General features: G+C 51.0%; 6 protein-coding genes across 6 annotated transcripts; 3 read left to right on the top strand and 3 right to left on the bottom strand.

Annotated features, from left to right (window-relative positions):
* Window positions 1–263: 263 nt before the first annotated feature.
* On the bottom strand, window positions 264–2,536 carry ASPVEDRAFT_28123 (uncharacterized protein; the record flags this gene model as incomplete). The annotated part of the gene is made up of 2 exons (XM_040810079.1): window positions 264–2,071; window positions 2,140–2,536. The coding sequence occupies 2 exons, from the start codon at window positions 2,534–2,536 to the stop codon at window positions 264–266; spliced, it is 2,205 nt and encodes a 734-aa protein (XP_040667225.1).
* A 2,657-nt stretch (window positions 2,537–5,193) lies between these two features.
* On the top strand, window positions 5,194–7,503 carry ASPVEDRAFT_130820 (uncharacterized protein; the record flags this gene model as incomplete). The annotated part of the gene is made up of 6 exons (XM_040806758.1): window positions 5,194–5,447; window positions 5,521–5,627; window positions 5,689–5,801; window positions 5,870–5,948; window positions 6,026–6,374; window positions 6,441–7,503. The coding sequence occupies 6 exons, from the start codon at window positions 5,194–5,196 to the stop codon at window positions 7,501–7,503; spliced, it is 1,965 nt and encodes a 654-aa protein (XP_040667224.1).
* A 1,101-nt stretch (window positions 7,504–8,604) lies between these two features.
* ASPVEDRAFT_82987 (NADH:flavin oxidoreductase/NADH oxidase family protein) lies at window positions 8,605–10,256 on the top strand (the record flags this gene model as incomplete). The annotated part of the gene is made up of 7 exons (XM_040817300.1): window positions 8,605–8,670; window positions 8,732–8,837; window positions 8,903–9,322; window positions 9,373–9,392; window positions 9,442–9,690; window positions 9,786–10,127; window positions 10,194–10,256. 7 exons carry the CDS (start codon window positions 8,605–8,607, stop codon window positions 10,254–10,256), a joined length of 1,266 nt encoding a protein of 421 aa, XP_040667223.1.
* Window positions 10,257–10,680: 424 nt separating this feature from the next.
* Window positions 10,681–11,604, bottom strand: ASPVEDRAFT_82986 (uncharacterized protein; the record flags this gene model as incomplete). The annotated part of the gene is made up of 1 exon (XM_040817299.1): window positions 10,681–11,604. The coding sequence occupies one exon, from the start codon at window positions 11,602–11,604 to the stop codon at window positions 10,681–10,683; it is 924 nt and encodes a 307-aa protein (XP_040667222.1).
* Window positions 11,605–11,943: 339 nt separating this feature from the next.
* Window positions 11,944–14,314, bottom strand: ASPVEDRAFT_167244 (pseudouridine synthase PUS2). The gene is made up of 4 exons (XM_040808656.1): window positions 14,080–14,314; window positions 13,818–14,021; window positions 12,562–13,764; window positions 11,944–12,506 (listed from the first exon to the last, which is right to left on the bottom strand). The coding sequence occupies exons 1-4, from the start codon at window positions 14,163–14,165 to the stop codon at window positions 12,287–12,289; spliced, it is 1,713 nt and encodes a 570-aa protein (XP_040667221.1). The 5' UTR covers window positions 14,166–14,314; the 3' UTR covers window positions 11,944–12,286.
* Window positions 14,315–14,482: 168 nt separating this feature from the next.
* On the top strand, window positions 14,483–16,409 carry ASPVEDRAFT_41036 (putative transcription factor TFIIE complex alpha subunit). The gene is made up of 3 exons (XM_040812258.1): window positions 14,483–14,856; window positions 14,934–15,029; window positions 15,112–16,409. Exons 1-3 carry the CDS (start codon window positions 14,762–14,764, stop codon window positions 16,226–16,228), a joined length of 1,308 nt encoding a protein of 435 aa, XP_040667220.1. The 5' UTR covers window positions 14,483–14,761; the 3' UTR covers window positions 16,229–16,409.
* The last annotated feature ends 82 nt before the right edge of the window (window positions 16,410–16,491 follow it).

Raw genomic sequence — 16,491 nt, 5'->3', positions numbered from 1 at the left:
TCCGCGAATGGGATTCGTCGGTTGGGCTTTCGATGAGGTGGCCGGACCGGGTGAGGTTGATCCATTCCGGCATCACGTGCGCCGTATACATTACAGATGGATGGGGAGAGAGGGTCGTGAATATGTCAATTATAGAAAAGATTATTATGGTTATAGGGAATGCAATAGGAAACAAGTTATCATGCAATCTCCGACAACTACCATGCCGTGACATGAGTAGATGGGCCATGAATAAAGAACCTAAAATATACTTACATCGTGCATCATACTGGGACATCGAAAATGGTATTGCGCCAGGTCCTATGCAACCCCGGAGTCTCTTCGCCTTCTTCAACGGCATCGTGAGCCTCCAATGCCTCTTCATGCCATACTTTGACGAGACTCCCTGGGGCATATACACCCTTGAAAACACCCTTGCCCGGAGCGTCAATGCCAACGCGGGTTTCAATGTCAGGGTCCGGGGCTGGGACCAAGCGAGCCAGAACTGCACGGACAAAGGTGAAAAGATCATGTGGACTGGCGATGCGTGCGGCTCGAAGACGCTCCCGAGCAAATACCAATTCCCGGTTCAGCGCATGCGCAGCCTGAACAATCTGCTCCGCGATTTGCTTCTCCAGTACCCGACGGATCATATGTTTGAGGAATGGCTTGGTCAGCCAGATGAGAAATCTCCATTTTCCCTGATGCACCTTGTAGTCAAGCTTATGGATGCGGACACGTACGCCGCGGAGGGTGAAAATCTGCTCTAGTTGGTTCCGACCAACTTCCACATCCAGCGAGATATCAATGCCTCGCCTGTCAAGATAGAAGCTTGCAATCCCTTGGTCTTTGAGATAGAAGAAAAGTAGCTTATGGGTACGAAGCCAGTAGCCGAATTCTGCAGCACTCACGTTCATCCCAGATACTGATACGGTGAACGTTGTTTTTAGGTTTGCAGTAGTTTTCTTCGAGTGTCGCTTCAAGACATTAATGTCGTTCCGTGTCGTAACATGCATCTGATAAGGAAGGAATGACGAGTAGTTCACAGTATGGCCAGGCTCGAGAATCAGATTCTCCACCAAAAGGTCCACCTCGGGTGCAGACACCTCCAGACGAGGAATAGGGATGTATTGGACATTGCGGAGGATAAGAGGAAGAAATACCTCAAGCAAGTCCGCAGGCAGATTGGCCCGCTGGTTATGGTAGCCATCCGCAGCATCCTTGTAAATCTTACGAGTCGCGCTGACCAATTTGGAAACTTTTTCATCCCGGGAAATACTCTGTAATGTCCGCTTCCCCTGTGCAAGGAATTCGTCGACGTCCTTCCGTAAACTAGATTCCGCGCCGACGTGCTTTGATTTCTCCTTCAGCTCGTCGATCTTTTCTGGTGCAGAGTCAAAAGAGTCCGGATTCGTCATCATCTCCTGCATGGCAGACCCTATCTCTGACACCAAATTCTCGAATTCGGGATCTTTAGTGGCATGTCGCAGCACACCGTGAAGTCGCTGCTCCAAGGCCTTCCATTCCTTGAGATCCCCGATGGTTTGTAGGAGAGCCCAGAACTTGTGTATTGCTTCTTTCAGCTCTTCGTTTATTTCCGACTCCTCTTCTGCAGTCGAAGCAACATCCGTTGCTGCGTTTGCGTAGACCATGGCATATCGTTGCAGCAGCCGTGCCAGAACAGCAACTGAGTCAGTATAATCACGGCGCTCACGGAGCTTAAGGACAGTCTGTTTCAACCGATGTATTAGAGTTTCTTGCTCCTTTCCAGATAGGTGTTCCTCCGCAGATTCTTTGGACTCGTGGCCAGTCTGAGCGAGTCCGGCCTTCGCGACGTCAGTAACATGATTTACTTCTTCCCGTAACTCTTCGTTTGATATATTACGGCCCTCATCTGCACCCGCGCCAGATAGCGCTTGCTGCTCTTCTTCCTTCGGCTTGAGCTTCTTCCCAGCTTTTCGGGAGGCCCTAGACAGAGAGAATGCTGTGTCAGAGAATATCTCACGGCCAACAGTCGTCAGGTCCTCGACAAACAGCCGGAAGTCAGCATTTGTAAACAAGAGATTTCCGACAGTACGAAGGCTATCATATGCTGGTCATGACGATTAGCTTAAATCTACATAGATATCAGAGAAAGGGGGGATCTTAGAAATCTGGTACCTGCTCTGGTATCTGCCCTAGCTCTCGACTGGGAAGCTTGCTCGGCGAGCTGATCAGTGTGGACATTTACCCTGCCATGAGAGAGATGCCAAATGAACTCCTGCAATTGATCGTCGCCGTTCTTGGATTGTAAGAACTCAATCAACAATTGGATCCACAGGCGGCAATCGCGGACTAGCTGCCGGCCCACTGAGTCTATATCGGGGTTGCGGGGACTCAGTATATCAAAAGACAAGAGACTGCGGAGGTTTGCAATTGTCTGCTCGGTCGATGGCATGTAACCCTCGGAAAAGGCGCGGAGCATCTGATAGGTATGGATCTTCTGATGCAGCCGGCGCTGACGGCTCGTGTCGTCGTCATAGCGAGGGAGGAGCGGCTCTGTCTCTGCCCGCGACATGGCTTGTGAGGGAATTAATGGTGTACGATTTGTAAAGCAACCTCACCGACGTGCTGTGTTGGGAGGGTCGATCGTCATGTGTTGACGTGGGGGGTGAAGGGTGATGCGATTGATGCACGGACCCAGCGTGATGATGACGGGGACGCCAAGGGGGGTTGATTGCATGACAGGCGCGGGCAATAATCCTGGTCTTCGAGCTGGCGGCCTGGAGACTGTTTGCTCCTTGCTTGGGAGCTTGAGCGTTCCAGGCCGGCCCAGCTCACTCTTGCGTCACTGCCGCCGCTTTATCGTCAGGTGATCTACAGCTTGAAAGCCGTATACAGTAGGGGGTAAACACCGGCTAAGCTTTTGATTCCTTACTTGACAAGCCCCAGTTTATCCATATTCGGATCTTGACTGTAGCGATCGAATGACTGCAAGTGCATGGTCAGTATTATCAGCCTGTCCAAGAATCATTTCGGCAGGACGATCTGATCAGGACGCAAGGGTAGGAGTAGGTATATGCTCCGAACACTAAGCAGAAGCTTGGACGTAACAAGCTGCGATTAGATGGAGTCTATATTGTGGTTAACAGAACCTCTAGACTATGGCACCAAATAATGTGGCTGGAGCGTTTCTGACTCCCTATAGGGTTTCGTAGCACTTTATGCTGCGACTATCGCTCAAGGAGTATGGATCGTACACCATCTTGAGTCTCGACCCACATTCAAGTTGAGATCTCCAGCAGAACCAGGAGGCTCAACGAACCAGCCCCAATAGGTCAGTGCTGGTGGCTCCGGCAGTTTCTTGAATAACATGGTGACAATTTGACAATTAAACAAAAAAAAAAATAGGGTGGAGCGGCTGAGGATGGGTAATCCTCGGAGTAAAGTACGAGACACTCCCAAGAAGAATACGTAGTTCTACTCTGAAAAGTACCTACTACTCCACGGAGAGCTATCCGAAGCTCTGAAGAAGAACAGGATTGGGATAGGGCGCATGACTTCGGGCTTAGAGCAAACGCCGACACCAAAATCCCCAAATTACTGCGTGTACTGCGGCTAGGGTCCAGTCTCGGAGTGCGTTCTGCAGCGCTCGCATCCCGAGTTTTGCTGACGGTGGGTAGCCCATTATTATTAATGCGGCGCGACTCAACCCGGTCTATATTCGTGAGTGTCAATAATGGATCCAAGACTGACAATTTCATTCGACAAAGCTGTTTCAACTTCAAAGGTGCGGAGAAACCAAGCCTTCCAGGGTGTGCTGCTTTCCGATTCTATTCTCGGCCGGAACCGATCGGCTTCCCCCAACTGCCGTGTTCTGGCTGGAACCCGGGTGTTAATTGGGCAACAAGCAGTTGTTTGGCTGGTTGGGATCAGCTCTAATTTGGAGACGGGCTGAGATGAGGTCTCGTGTACGACACGCAAGCCCGAAGATGCTGAAAAGTGCTTGGGACTCTGGAGAACGCGGCATTTTCCCCTTCCTGCGTACTTTTGTCTCACACAAAAAGCCTCCTGCAGCATCCTTGATATATCACGAATTGAACCCGGGTAAGCGAACGACAAGTCGGTGTTCGGTCGCCATCCGGGCCGCGTGTCTGATGGATGGCTGCGGGGAAGGCCAGAAGTGGTCGAAGTCGAAGCGATGAAGAAATCGTTGAGGCACGAAAACGAGAACTATGGTCGAATCCCTCCAGAATCCTTCCTCTAGGAGTTAGTGCGAGACTATCTCTTAGTGCCTGTCGGGAGTTGCGAAATGCTGCGTGGTCAGCAACAGCCCTCGTCCAGCTTAGGCTAATTCTGCCACATGAGCCCCGACCCACCTGGGCCCTTTTAGCTGGGACTCGAAACTACTCGGTAGACCTAGTCCTGTTCCTTCTCTAGCGTGCGTGTTGGGGTATGGATGCTGCTCCACTGGGGAGGAAAAAAATACATCTCGGGATGCCATCTCGGATGTATCCAGGCTGCTGCGGGTGCTGCCCAGTCAAGACTGAGAATCCAGAATAATAAGCCTCGGGGGGGNTTCTGCTGAGGCATAATTGATAATAATATTCTCGTAGAACGACAGTGTTGGGGCATTGATGGCAGAAACAGGCTAGCTCCAGCAGTCCATCAAGCACCCCGTACTGGTCAGAATGAACAGGTCGTGTGCTCTCACTCAGTGCTGCCCCCTACATTGTAGTCCCCGTCCTGCACAAACTCTCAAAAGAAATACCTCACCAAAATCCTCAACCCTTCCGGCCTCATCCTCCCTTCTTCGCCCTCTCGCGATTCGCTTCGCGCCTTGGTTTCTTTTTCTCCGCATTATTTCGTCTGCAGCTGCTTGACTTGCCACAGGAGGCTTAGGGGCCTCAGGTGCCGAAGGCGCTCTCGGAAACGTCCCGTTTTCTCCACGGCCGCGCCAAACAGTTTTCATTTGCCCAAAGCTTCGTTGTTCCCATCAATTCCAGCCAAAAAATCGAAACGGTTCGCTGTTATGCAACCATCGTCTCCCCCGAAATATCCACCGCTTCGATCCCGACCTCCCTGACTGGTTCTTTACTCCCCGAGTCTTCCCGATTCCTGGCCCCAGACTCATCGTTTGGTCACAGCTCCAACCTGGTTCTGAGTTCATAGTCCCGACTCGCGGCCGCCTCCTTGAAGCTCGCAGAGTCATCATCTTGACTTTGCAATCTCGGAATGCGGTGGATTACTCCTCAGGGGGGTTCAGTGCTAGTGTCTCGTGCGTTACTACATAAAACAAGACCGTCACCGGTGGCCTCCTCATCTCAATTGCATCTTTCTGTATCCTCATCTTCTACTGTCCTTGGTTCTCGCTGCCATAGTGTTGCTGCTGCTTCTGTGACTCATATTTCCTCCAAAATGGCTCGGTTTCCTTCACAACAAAGCCGTCCGGTCCATGCGACCCCCCATGTTAACCACAATGGTCCAATGTACGCTACCTTCTGGCATACTTAAGTCTATAGACTTGAATTGGCTGCTAATGCGATATATCTCGTCCATTAGTGAACAAAACTATGACACCGCCAACCCGCCCTACATCCGCAAGTACCTCCGCACTTACGGTCTGACTCCTCCCCGTGCAGAAAGCTACGAGGTCCAGAAAACACGGTGTATGTATATTGGTATTGGGGTTTGTAGAGGCGACTGGCTGGAGTGCTGACTAGACTATAGGTCTCGCTCAGCTGGGCTTGAAGCAGACAGCGATCGACAAATTCCTCTATCTCAGCACTCTCCGCAAGAACAATGTGCACCTGTTTTACCGCTTGGTCATCGATCATCTCAAGGTAAGATATCGGAGCTACATAAAAGCTCCTGCATTTTCGTGACGATCAGAGAACTAATGGTCGAATAGGAACTGACTCCCCTCATCTATACCCCGGTCGTTGGAGAAGCCTGTCAGAGGTGGTCCGAGATCTACCAACAGCCGGAAGGTTAGTTTCAAAGCCTAGCCCAAGTTCCCCAACCCACATGTTGCCGAGTTAAGACCGAGCTTCTAACTTTCAACTAGGCATGTACCTTAGCTGGGAAGACCGGGGTAACTTGGCTGCAGTCATCGCCAACTGGCCACAGCCCAATGTGGAGATCACATGCATCACCGACGGCTCCCGAATTCTCGGTCTAGGTGACCTTGGCATCAATGGAATGGGCATTCCTATTGGTAAATTGGCACTCTACACTTCGTGTGCTGGTATTCGACCCGAAGCCACCCTGCCCTTGACTCTAGATCTGGGCACAAGCAACAAATCTCTCCGGGAAGACCCGCTTTACATGGGTAGCCGCCACGATAAGATTACTCCCGATCAGGAGCGGGAATTCTTGGACGAGCTGATGGCTGCTCTCACCGAGCGCTGGCCCGGGTAAGTCGTCAATCCAACTTGTCCCGACGATATCGGAAACTAACGGGGTTCTCTCGCAACTTGCAGGATTGTGATTCAGTTTGAGGATTTCAAGAATCCCTTTCCTGCGCTAGAAAGATACCAGGATGTCTACACCTGCTTCAACGATGACATCCAGGGTACGGGTGCTGTTATCCTCGGTGGTGTCATCAATGCCGTGAAGCGCTCTGGTCTTCCCTGTAAGGACCACCGTGCTGTCTTCCTTGGTGCGGGAAGTGCCGGCGTGGGTGTTGCGAAGCAGATCGTCGCTTTCTTCATGCGCGAGGGTATGACCGAGGATGAAGCTCGATCATGCTTCTACCTAGTTGACACTAAGGGGCTTGTGACAGCTGACCGCGGTGATAAGCTGGCCGATCACAAGGTTTACTTCGCCCGGACAGACAACCAAGGTCAACAGTTCAAGACTCTTGAGGACGTTGTCGACCATGTGAAGCCGACTATTCTCATGGGTCTTTCCACCCTGGGTGGTGTGTTCACCCCAGAGATCCTCCGCAAGATGGCGGACTGGAACACTAGCCCCATTGTCTTCCCTCTGTCCAACCCATCATCCAAGTCCGAGTGTGACTATGAGTCTGCCGTGACAAACACCGACGGACGTGTTCTCTTCGCGTCCGGCTCGCCATTCCCCACCATGTCCTTCACCAACGCTGCCGGCGAGCACAAGATGTACTACCCCGGACAGGGTAACAACATGTACGTGTTCCCTGGTATTGGACTCGGTACCATCCTGTCCAAGGCCGTCAAGGTCACCGACAGCATGATCTATGCTTCTGGTGAGGCGCTCTCCAAGGCTCTCACTGCAGAGGAGCTTGAACGGGGTCTCCTCTACCCTGACCTGACCCGCATTCGTCAGGTCAGCGTTGTCGTCGCGCGAAACGTCATCCGTGCCGCTCAAGAAGACAAGGTTGACCGCGAGGCCACCCTCCGCGCAATGGACGATGAAACTCTTGACGCTTGGATCAAGGGTCGCATGTACGACCCCCACTCCGAAGTTCACTCTCTAGAGAGGGAAGTCGGTGCTATCCTGTCTAGCCTGGGAGCCCCTCAACAGCTCGGTCTGAATGGTTCCACAGATGATGCTAAGTTGTAAGAACCGACAACTCTCCCTCTTTCTTCTTCGCTTCCTCTCCCTGTGATTCATGGCTTAACCCTGTGTTGCACACATTCCTCGTTATTCTCGATTCTAATACTGGCTTGTCCAGGTTGGTCCAATTCTGATTTGAAGCGCGTTTTTGTCTCGTTGGTACGCTCCTTGACTTGGAAGGATCCACTTCATTCTTGTATACCCCATCCTTTCGCCGATTGCGGCTATCATTAATGCCATCTTTATATTGTTGCATGCCGATTCTGGATAAGATTGGTTAGCTCATAAAAAAACGGCGGGTTCTGAATAAAATCGGATGATTTATGAATATTGCGCCTTGTTTCTGTATTTCGTAGTTTCTTGGACTGAATATGTCAATATTAGGCCACTCCCTGGTCTTATAGTCTGTATCATCCACCACCCCTCTTGGCCAGAACCACACCTGCCCCCTGCTCCTGGCAGTCTCGTTAGTGGCCAGTGTTCGTATCAGTGTGGCTTGGTGGCTGATGCAAGCACCACGCGAGCAACCAGTAATCAACTGCAGAGGGAGCCGCAATGCACGAGCAGCTTGGGTGGGGAACGAGGCTCCAGGTTGCATCCAGGGCCAGGATTCCCCAGGAACCGGGGTTCCACGGATGATTCGCAGCTCCAGCCCTGCGGCAGGATTTAAGCTTCTACAAGAGACAACCTAGATCTGGATTCTGGGGTCAGGGGCCCCTCGTGGATGGTGGACCTGGTGCCTCTTCGTGGCATCTGCAGGGTTCGGCCCGGACGACTGCGATCCGAGGCCGGATATCCGGATGCTCTGCCACCAAGAAACGGACCCCGGACAAGCGCGCTTCCGGCGTCTGGTGCCTTCTGCAGGATTCGAAACGGCGGGCTCCTCATTATCAATCATTGATTGCGAATCAACGATGTTGGCTCCTGGTCGCTGGTTGTTGTCTCTGGGCTCCACCGGCCACCCTCATGTGGAAGTGGAGGGGCCAGAAAACCTCGGCTGTGTGGCCCCGAGCCGACTGGGGCGGCCTCTTTTTTGATCGTATATCTCGACGGCCTGTCCTCGATGACTTTGCTTGAATCGCCCATTCTATCCCTTTTGTATGCAACATGGCGTCTTTGGGTGACTCCGTGAAGCTCCCGTGTGGGCTGACTTTTTCTAACCGCCTCGTCAAGGTAGAATCCCCGCCAAAAATACTCACTGCTAGTCCTCTGTTCGCGTACTGACATTGCGCAGGCCGCAATGGCCGAAGGCTTGGGCGGGTTCTCAAACATCCCTACTCCGCAGCTCGTCAATGTCTACGGCGAGTGGGCCAAAGGCAACTGGGGCTCTGTCCTGACAGGTTCGCCTCTCTGCGTGACCAACACAGCGGCCGCTTTCTAATTGCGTATACAACTTGCGAAATAGGCAACGTCCAAGTCGACGTAAACCACCTAGGAACACCCTTCGACCCCGCCATGCCAGGCGAGTACACCGACGCCGAGACGAACAAGGATCTCGTCGCGATGTGGAAGAAATACGCCGATACAGCCCAGGAACACGGCACCCCGACGATAGTCCAAGTCTGCCACCCTGGTCGGCAGTCAATGCGCTTCGCAGGCCGCAAGGGGATGTTCGCCTCAACGATCGCACCCAGCCCTATTCCCCTAGATCTGGGTGATAGTTTTACGCAGCGCTGGCTGGGCTGGTTTATGTTTCCGCCGCCGAGAGAGATGACGCAGGCCGATATCGATCTCGTTACCCGGCAGTTTGTCGATACGGCCCGGTTGATGGCCGATGCTGGGTTTTCGGGCATTCAATTGCATGGTGCTCATGGGTATCTGATCGGTATGGCAACCAGCTACCTTGGTGCAAGTTACACAGCTAACGGTTTGCAGACCAATTTCTCAACCCCAAGGTATGCGCTCTATAAATATGGTCTAACAAAAGAAGAACTGAATACTCAGGCAGGATATCAGAGCAACGTCCGGACAGACGCCTACGGCGGCAGCGCAGAAAAGCGCGCCAAATTCGTCCTCGATATCATTCACCAAATCCGCCCTCTCGTCCCCGCCAACTTCTGCATCGGCATCAAGCTCAACTCAGCCGATCACAACTCCTCCAGTTTCGAGGACACAATGACCCAAATAGGTCTCCTAGCCGAAGCAGGCATTGACTTTCTTGAAGTTAGCGGTGGAACTTACGAAGATCCTAAGGTAGGAACTAGATCCCCCCCCCAGAGAAGCTGAACGGACGAACAGCTCGAGAACAACTCAAGAAAACGGAAGACTAACGAAAATTCGGAGAACAGATGATCAAAGGCGACGTGCAAGCCCAAAAGTCCGCGCGCACCGTCGCCCGCGAGGCCTTCTTCCTCGAATTCGCCACGGCCGTGCGCAGCCGGTACCCCTCCGTCGTCCTCATGCTAACAGGCGGGTTCCGCACACGCGCCGGCGCCGAGTACGCTCTGTCCCAGAATGCATGCGATCTCGTCGGCATTGGGCGACCTGCAGCCGTCGACCCTGCTTTCCCGCGGCTGTTCCTAGATGGGAGTCTTAGTGAGGAGGAAGCACAGATGGAGCTGAAGAAGATCAGTCTGCCGTTTTGGGCGAAGTGGATTCCGATTGTTGCTATTACCGCTGGGGCGGAGACGGTGTGTTTCTTTATTTTCTTTTTTCTTTTTGTTTTTGTCTGAGGTTGGCTAACGCGTTGGGTGCAGCAATATTATGTGGAGCAGATCCATCGGATGGCGAAGGGGCTGAAGACTGTTCTTCCGTTGTGAGGTCCTTCCGTTGTGAGGTTGTGGGAGTTATGCAGGGCTGTAGAGTGGTGGTGGATGTACCGAGATAATCTAATACCCTGTTTATAATTGGTAAAGTCATGGCCCATTGTTAGGGATGGGGTGACTACGTCCAATCGACCTAATTCAATACGATAATCTGCACATTAAGTAACGAATCTGGGGGATAATGTGAGCTTGTAGAACATAGACTAGTTTTAAGAATTCCAGGACGATAAAGGCCCATTTCAGGGTTATAAAATGTAGTTGCGGCTACTGGTGCATCAATCTGAAGAGATATATTCCAGAACCAATTCGGTATTGATGAGGTATATATACAGGACAAAACATGAAAATATCCAAGATGTATGGTCGCCAAATTTCTAGAAGAATGCAAAAAATAGAGAAAGAAATGAAAAAAGCAATGTCAACACCCGCCCTTTCCAACGCTCTTTGGACTCAGAAGGAGCTTCAAAACAGGCGGTAGATACATAGTCATACACTCAGGCTCCGAGTCTGCTTTCATCGGAGCCGCTGAAACCGGGGGAAGTGGACCCCCACACTGAACATACTTCAAAGTCCTCTGCGTAAGTACTCGGGACCGAAGCCATTGCGCCTCCTTTTCATGAGCTACATCTGCCCCGCTCCCTAAGAAGACCTGGATAGACCATATGAGCTCTTTGAGATCGTGGGCTGTGCCATCGGAGAGCTGCTTTTGACAGTCAGACTTCTTGTAGAGCCGAGCGAAGGGGATCCAGAAGAAGTCCATGTCCCAGCGTGGCGAGAGAACGACGAGGAAAGGGCTAGGGCGAGCTTCAGATGGTAGAAAGGGATTGCGGAGGTAACTAGCCCTAACCTCTTCAAGCTTTTGTTGTTGGGGAGTAGTCCAGACCTGCCCTTTATAGGGGCACAAGTTTAGCTCGAGCCCCGTGTTTTTGAGGGTTCTCTGAGTGTACAAGATTCCTGCAAAGTCGTCGATCTTCACCCACAGGTATGCGAGTTGGCCTAGGCTCTTTTGCTTCGGGGCATATATATTCACGCGGGTGTTTTTGAACCTGTTGTAAGGGATGCTGTGTAATCCCCCGTGATCTCGGAAGCAATCGCTCTCCTCCATGAAGGACCAGCTGGAGTTTTTTAGACGGCGGAAGGATACTCGGATAAAGGGATCATTGAGGAGTGGGTAAACGTGGATATCGATCGTGTCGTAGAGTCGAGGGTTGATTTCGTTGTAGATGGCCCGGCTTGCACGCATGAGGCCTGGCACGGTGCCGTTAGATACAGCATTCTCGTAGACAAAAAGCCGGAGCTCTGGTGGGAGGCAGGCGAGAGAGCCAAGTTGTGTGGATGTCATTTTGGTCATGATGGTTATGTTGGTGTTGCAGTGTTCAGTCGGATATAAATCAGGTTGATCCTTGATATGCCTCCCTGTAGTGGGAAACGCTGGGATTTCGTTCACCCGGGATGCTTCTGGTTGAAGTATTAGTATTTAAGGGTGATAGAGCGCATCGCGCGGCCTTATTCTGCATCGCACTTTTATAGAATCTGTGATCCCGAGACTCGAGCACGTTTGTTGGTGATAAAGGTTATCCAAAAAAATAGTGAATATTGGTGGCGAGAAAGCGAGAGAAGTAAACCTTAGAAATAGCGATCTGAATAGATAAGTGATGAAGGTTATATGAATCGAAGAGAAGGTGAATATAGATATGGATATACAAATGAGTGGAGAGTCAGACAGAAGTGAAGATACAGAGATCTCAGTAGAAGGATGCAGATGAATAGGCAAGTAATAGAGTGGGAAGACAGAGATGGTCATAGGAGCTCTGACTCAACTAAGGATGCAAACTCCGGAAGTATAAAGTCGTCATGCACTGTGGTGACTTGGTACCCTGAGTTGTCGTACTCAGAAGGCTACTTACTGAACATGGAAAACTTAGATGAGGTTCACATTTTCTTGGACCAACTTCTTCGAAACTTTGGCTATGCATTATGGTCTATGGAACTGCTCTTGCCTTCCGTGTATTCCAGGGGACGATTCAGCCTTCCTCCTCCCCACCACGCTCATCTTCAGACTCCATTTCAACCTCGGCCAGCGCGTTTCTCTGTGACTTCCGCTTGGGCTTAGACCCGTCGTCTTTATTATCCTCAAGCTCCTGAGGCGCGGGCGCAATTTTGGCCGCAGGAACACCGCCTGATGTGACGTAGAGGAACTCCTCCTGGGCATAGTGATCGATGTGGTTGAAGAACGATGCAAAGCTGTTTAACTTTAATTAGTGCCATGCCATCAAGCTTTTTCAGGGGAACAACGTACGCATGGGTCTGCTCTTCTTCTCTGAAGATACGATCGTAAATTTCACGTTGTTTGAACTCATCCATCTCTTTTTCATACTTGCTGAAATCAATAGGATCCTTTTTGAAATCACCTGCCCTCTTGTTATAGACATCGAAGACAGGGCGCTCAAGAAGTAAGCCAAGTCCCGGGGCCTTAGGGATCGCAAGCTTGGATGAACCATAGGATTCCACGATACGCTCGGGGTCGCAGCCGCACCGAACAACCATGGTAGCCATGGCGACCATCTTGCGAATCTGGTGCATCATGAAACTTTGGCCGTGGACCTTCAGACTGAGCCATTCAGTACCGTTGATAATGATAGGTTCGCGGTTGAGATTGAAAGATTTTATATGACGCTTAGCGGAGGGGTCTTTGAATGTCTTTCGGATTGTATAGTTGTAGAAATTCCGCGTTCCAGCGTACTTATCAAGGGCCTGTTGAATCCGATCAAGGCGTGCGGAAGGAATGCGATATGATCGTCTTGCCTTTAGATAAGCGGACTTGACGGTTTTGACAGCCTCGTATATCTGTTTCCTGAATGCAACTTCCTCCTCACTCAAGGGCTCTGCTGGCTTCTCTGCGGACGGCGCTTCGGTAGCCGGAGCGTCTTGCGCTTCCTGTTCAGCCTTTGTCGACTCGGCTTCCTGAACATCCTCTTCGTCCTCGATGTGCAGCGCTTTCTCGACCGGCTTGCGAATGTTCTCAGGGAAGCTTTCAAGGAGTGGCCGAAGGACATTCTTATCAACATCATCCCAGTATGTGGCAACCTCTTCCTGGCGCGCCTTGTATCCCTCCAAGTCGCCTTCTTTCTCGGCATATTCTTTTAGTTTTGCCCCCAGGTAGGTGCCGGGATGTGGGGGCAGGAAGCAGTGTGACGGGATAAGGTATTCGTACACACGCGAATCGCACATCTGGTAGCTGCTGAATGACTTGTTGGCTACTAGGATGTCCCAGACTCGGATTTGAGAACTCAGTTTCTCGTTGATTTTTTGAACGGTATCAGAGTCTTCCACGATCATTTTCAAGGAGACAACATTCCCGGCAGCATGCACACCTTTATCCGTACGTGCGCAGCGGACGAAAGACGATTTTTTAGGGTCAGCTGCGTTGGCTTTGGAAATTGCACCGGCAGCAACGAACGCGGTGAATAGCTCTCCTTCAATAGTCTTCTCAGTAGTACTCCTATGATTGATTAGCATCGAGTAACATAAATTAGGGTGTTATGTATATCGCACAATTGCATTCCCTTGTACCCTGTACCGGAGTACCCAATCAACACAGCAACCTTCTTCTTTGGGCGGCGCTGCTCGCTTTCGATGTCTTCCTGGGAAAACTCGGTAGCGTAGACAGGAGCAACAATCTCCTCTCCATTGTCAAGCTTTCTTCGTTTTATTTGCTCCGCTCGTTCGTTGCGCTCTCTCTTATCTGGCATTGAGCGACTTGCCCGGTTAGCTCAAATCGCACAATTGCGAAAGTCTCTCAGATACATCGACATACCTCCACTCAGATCTACCCATATCCCTTCTCTTAGGCTTGCGATCAGCATCTTGGGATTCCTCACTTCTTCCTGCGTTATTGTCCATGGTGTTTTCGTGCTGTGATTCCAACCGCGACGAGTAAAAGGGAGTGGCGAACGAATGACACTCGAGGTTACTTGGGTATTTAGAAGGTTATTATTTGACCACTGTCGTAAAAAATGCTGTGCGCGCATTGGAATTGATGCCAATGATCGTTGAATCTGCTGCTGCCATCTTTTCCAGTCGGCGTCTTTTTCTCACTCCGATAGGCTAGTCTGTATTGGGACTAGTGTGGGGCGGGCTGCGCCATTCCTTTCCAGGAAAGCTACTTTCTGCCTCAGGCCGCAAGAGCTTTCGAGTTCAATCTTGCCTTTCTTCACCAGACATCATTCACCACCAGTCTTTCCTTTCTTTCACTCGCCCTCACTTTCACCAGTGAAGAAGCTGACGGATGGCTGCGACCTCTCCCATCCGATAACTTCCTTCTCCATTATTTGACGATCTTTTTATCAACTGTGCTTGAACAACGAAGCGATATGCGATAGTCTGAGTGAGATCTAGGAACCGCGACATCAAGATCTCCCGCCTAGGCGGCACCCACCTCTCTTCCACTCACATCCCCTTCGCTTTACTTGTCTGACAGGAGCCATATTTGATCCACCATGGATCTTGCCAACACTTTAATCCGAACGGTGGCCCGCTCCTTCTACGAGACTCGCCACATCCTTGTGATCGATGCGCTTTTCATTCATTCGGTGTATGTGAGACTGCTACGAAGGAGGGGAGAGTTTTATCTGAGGAGAACTCGTACGCTGACTATTTCTGGCGCCCCAGTCTCCATGCGGAGGACCTCGCTTTCCTCCTCGGAATGCAGCAGAAAGACCTGCGGAAACTATGCGCCAAGCTGCGCGAAGACCGTCTGATCGCAGTGTATGGCTTGCCTATGTCTTGAACATTAGGTACCTATTTGGCAGAAGGCTAACAAGAACCGCGTCTTGTCATGCGGACGTAGTAATACACGAGCTGAGATTCGCGATGGATCAACTCGACCCGTCAACCGTGAATATTACTATATCCCGTTGCACCCCGTCGTCGACGCCATCAAGTTCAAAGTCTCCAAGTTGACCTCAACGATTAAATTGCAATATACACCGAGCCAAGAAAGAAAGGAATATATTTGCTTGCGATGCGGGACTGAGTGGACGGAGCTGGATGTCTTGAGTCTTTACTCGGATGAAGGATTCGAGTGCCAGAACTGCGGAGCTATTCTTGAGCGTACGGAAGATGTCAAGGGCAGCGAGGGAATTGACCGCACAGGCCACGAGAAGAACAGCAAGCTTATGGCACAGCTGGATGGAATGCTGAAACTGCTAAAGCAGATCGACTCCGTTGAGATTCCTCCAAATGACTTCGACACCGCTTGGGATCATAAGATTGATGTTATTCGGAACCAGCACACTAACCCTACCCGGGCAGCTATTGTAGTACCTTCTAAGAAGCAGGAAGCCGTCCGCGGCAACCTCAAGACCGACGCAGGTGCCCTCGAGATCTCGCTAACCTCGACTGAAGAGAAATCTGCGGCCGAACAAAAAGAAGAAGCTGCGCGCAAGGCCGCACTGGAGAAACAAAATGCGCTTCCCGTGTGGCATACTCACTCGACCGTTTCTACGGGTGCTGGAAATGCAGGGGCCATCAAGTCTGAGAATGACGTCAAAGTCAAGCCCGAGCTCAAGGAGGAGGAGGACCAGAAACCTAATCTGGTCGACCTCGATGATAAGGTCGCAGCGTACTACGCTGAAATGGAGCGCGAAAAGGCCCTGCAGGCACAAGAAGATGCCAGTAGTGCGGAAGACGACTCAGACGAGTTTGACGAATTCGAAGATGTCGGTGGTGTTTCTGCAAGTGATACTGCTTCCCCAGCTGTTGGCGGTACATCTGCGCCAACTAGTGCTCCTGCTGGCATTAAGCGTGAGCTTGATACCGACTCCGGTACTAGTGCACCTCAAACAACCACAGGGACGCCGTCGACGCCGGCGGATGAAGGACCCGCAGCCAAAAAGATCAAGACCGAGCCCGAGATTAAGAAAGAGGAATCTGATGAAGATGACGAGGAGTTTGAAGACGTTTAATTCTCTCCCACTGGGCGCTGGCGCCCAATAAACAACATCACTTCAGAAAATTGTTTCCGCTGTTCTTGGATTTATCGAGAGCAGGTCGATTGATTATTTATATACTTACGTCCTCTATGATTCTTGATATGTACAATCATGTAAAACAAATAATACAAAATAGAAGCGTTTTTCACCCGCCTTATATTCTATCACTGTAGATCTTGCTAAACTACTAGTACAAATCTGTCGGCAGGAGCGGACCTAAGTAGAGACATGATCTT

Source organism: Aspergillus versicolor (genome assembly GCF_001890125.1).
Source record: "Aspergillus versicolor CBS 583.65 unplaced genomic scaffold ASPVEscaffold_4, whole genome shotgun sequence".
Lineage (NCBI taxonomy): Eukaryota > Fungi > Ascomycota > Eurotiomycetes > Eurotiales > Aspergillaceae > Aspergillus > Aspergillus versicolor.
Note: the sequence above shows the minus strand (reverse complement) of the source record. Positions and strands in the feature narration are given on the sequence as shown.

Excerpts from the sequence above, each read along its gene's own strand:
- ASPVEDRAFT_167244 (XM_040808656.1), bottom strand. The coding sequence starts at position 14,165 with ATGGACAATAACGCAGGAAGAAGTGAGGAATCCCAAGATGCTGATCGC. Across the intron at positions 14,022-14,079 it reads ATGGGTAGATCTGAGTGGAG|TCGCTCAATGCCAGATAAGA; the intron begins GTATGTCGATGT and ends TAACCGGGCAAG. Across the intron at positions 13,765-13,817 it reads GGGTACAAGGGAATGCAATT|GAGTACTACTGAGAAGACTA; the intron begins GTGCGATATACA and ends AATCAATCATAG.
- ASPVEDRAFT_41036 (XM_040812258.1), top strand. The coding sequence starts at position 14,762 with ATGGATCTTGCCAACACTTTAATCCGAACGGTGGCCCGCTCCTTCTAC. Across the intron at positions 14,857-14,933 it reads GCGCTTTTCATTCATTCGGT|TCTCCATGCGGAGGACCTCG; the intron begins GTATGTGAGACT and ends CTGGCGCCCCAG. Across the intron at positions 15,030-15,111 it reads GAAGACCGTCTGATCGCAGT|TAATACACGAGCTGAGATTC; the intron begins GTATGGCTTGCC and ends ATGCGGACGTAG.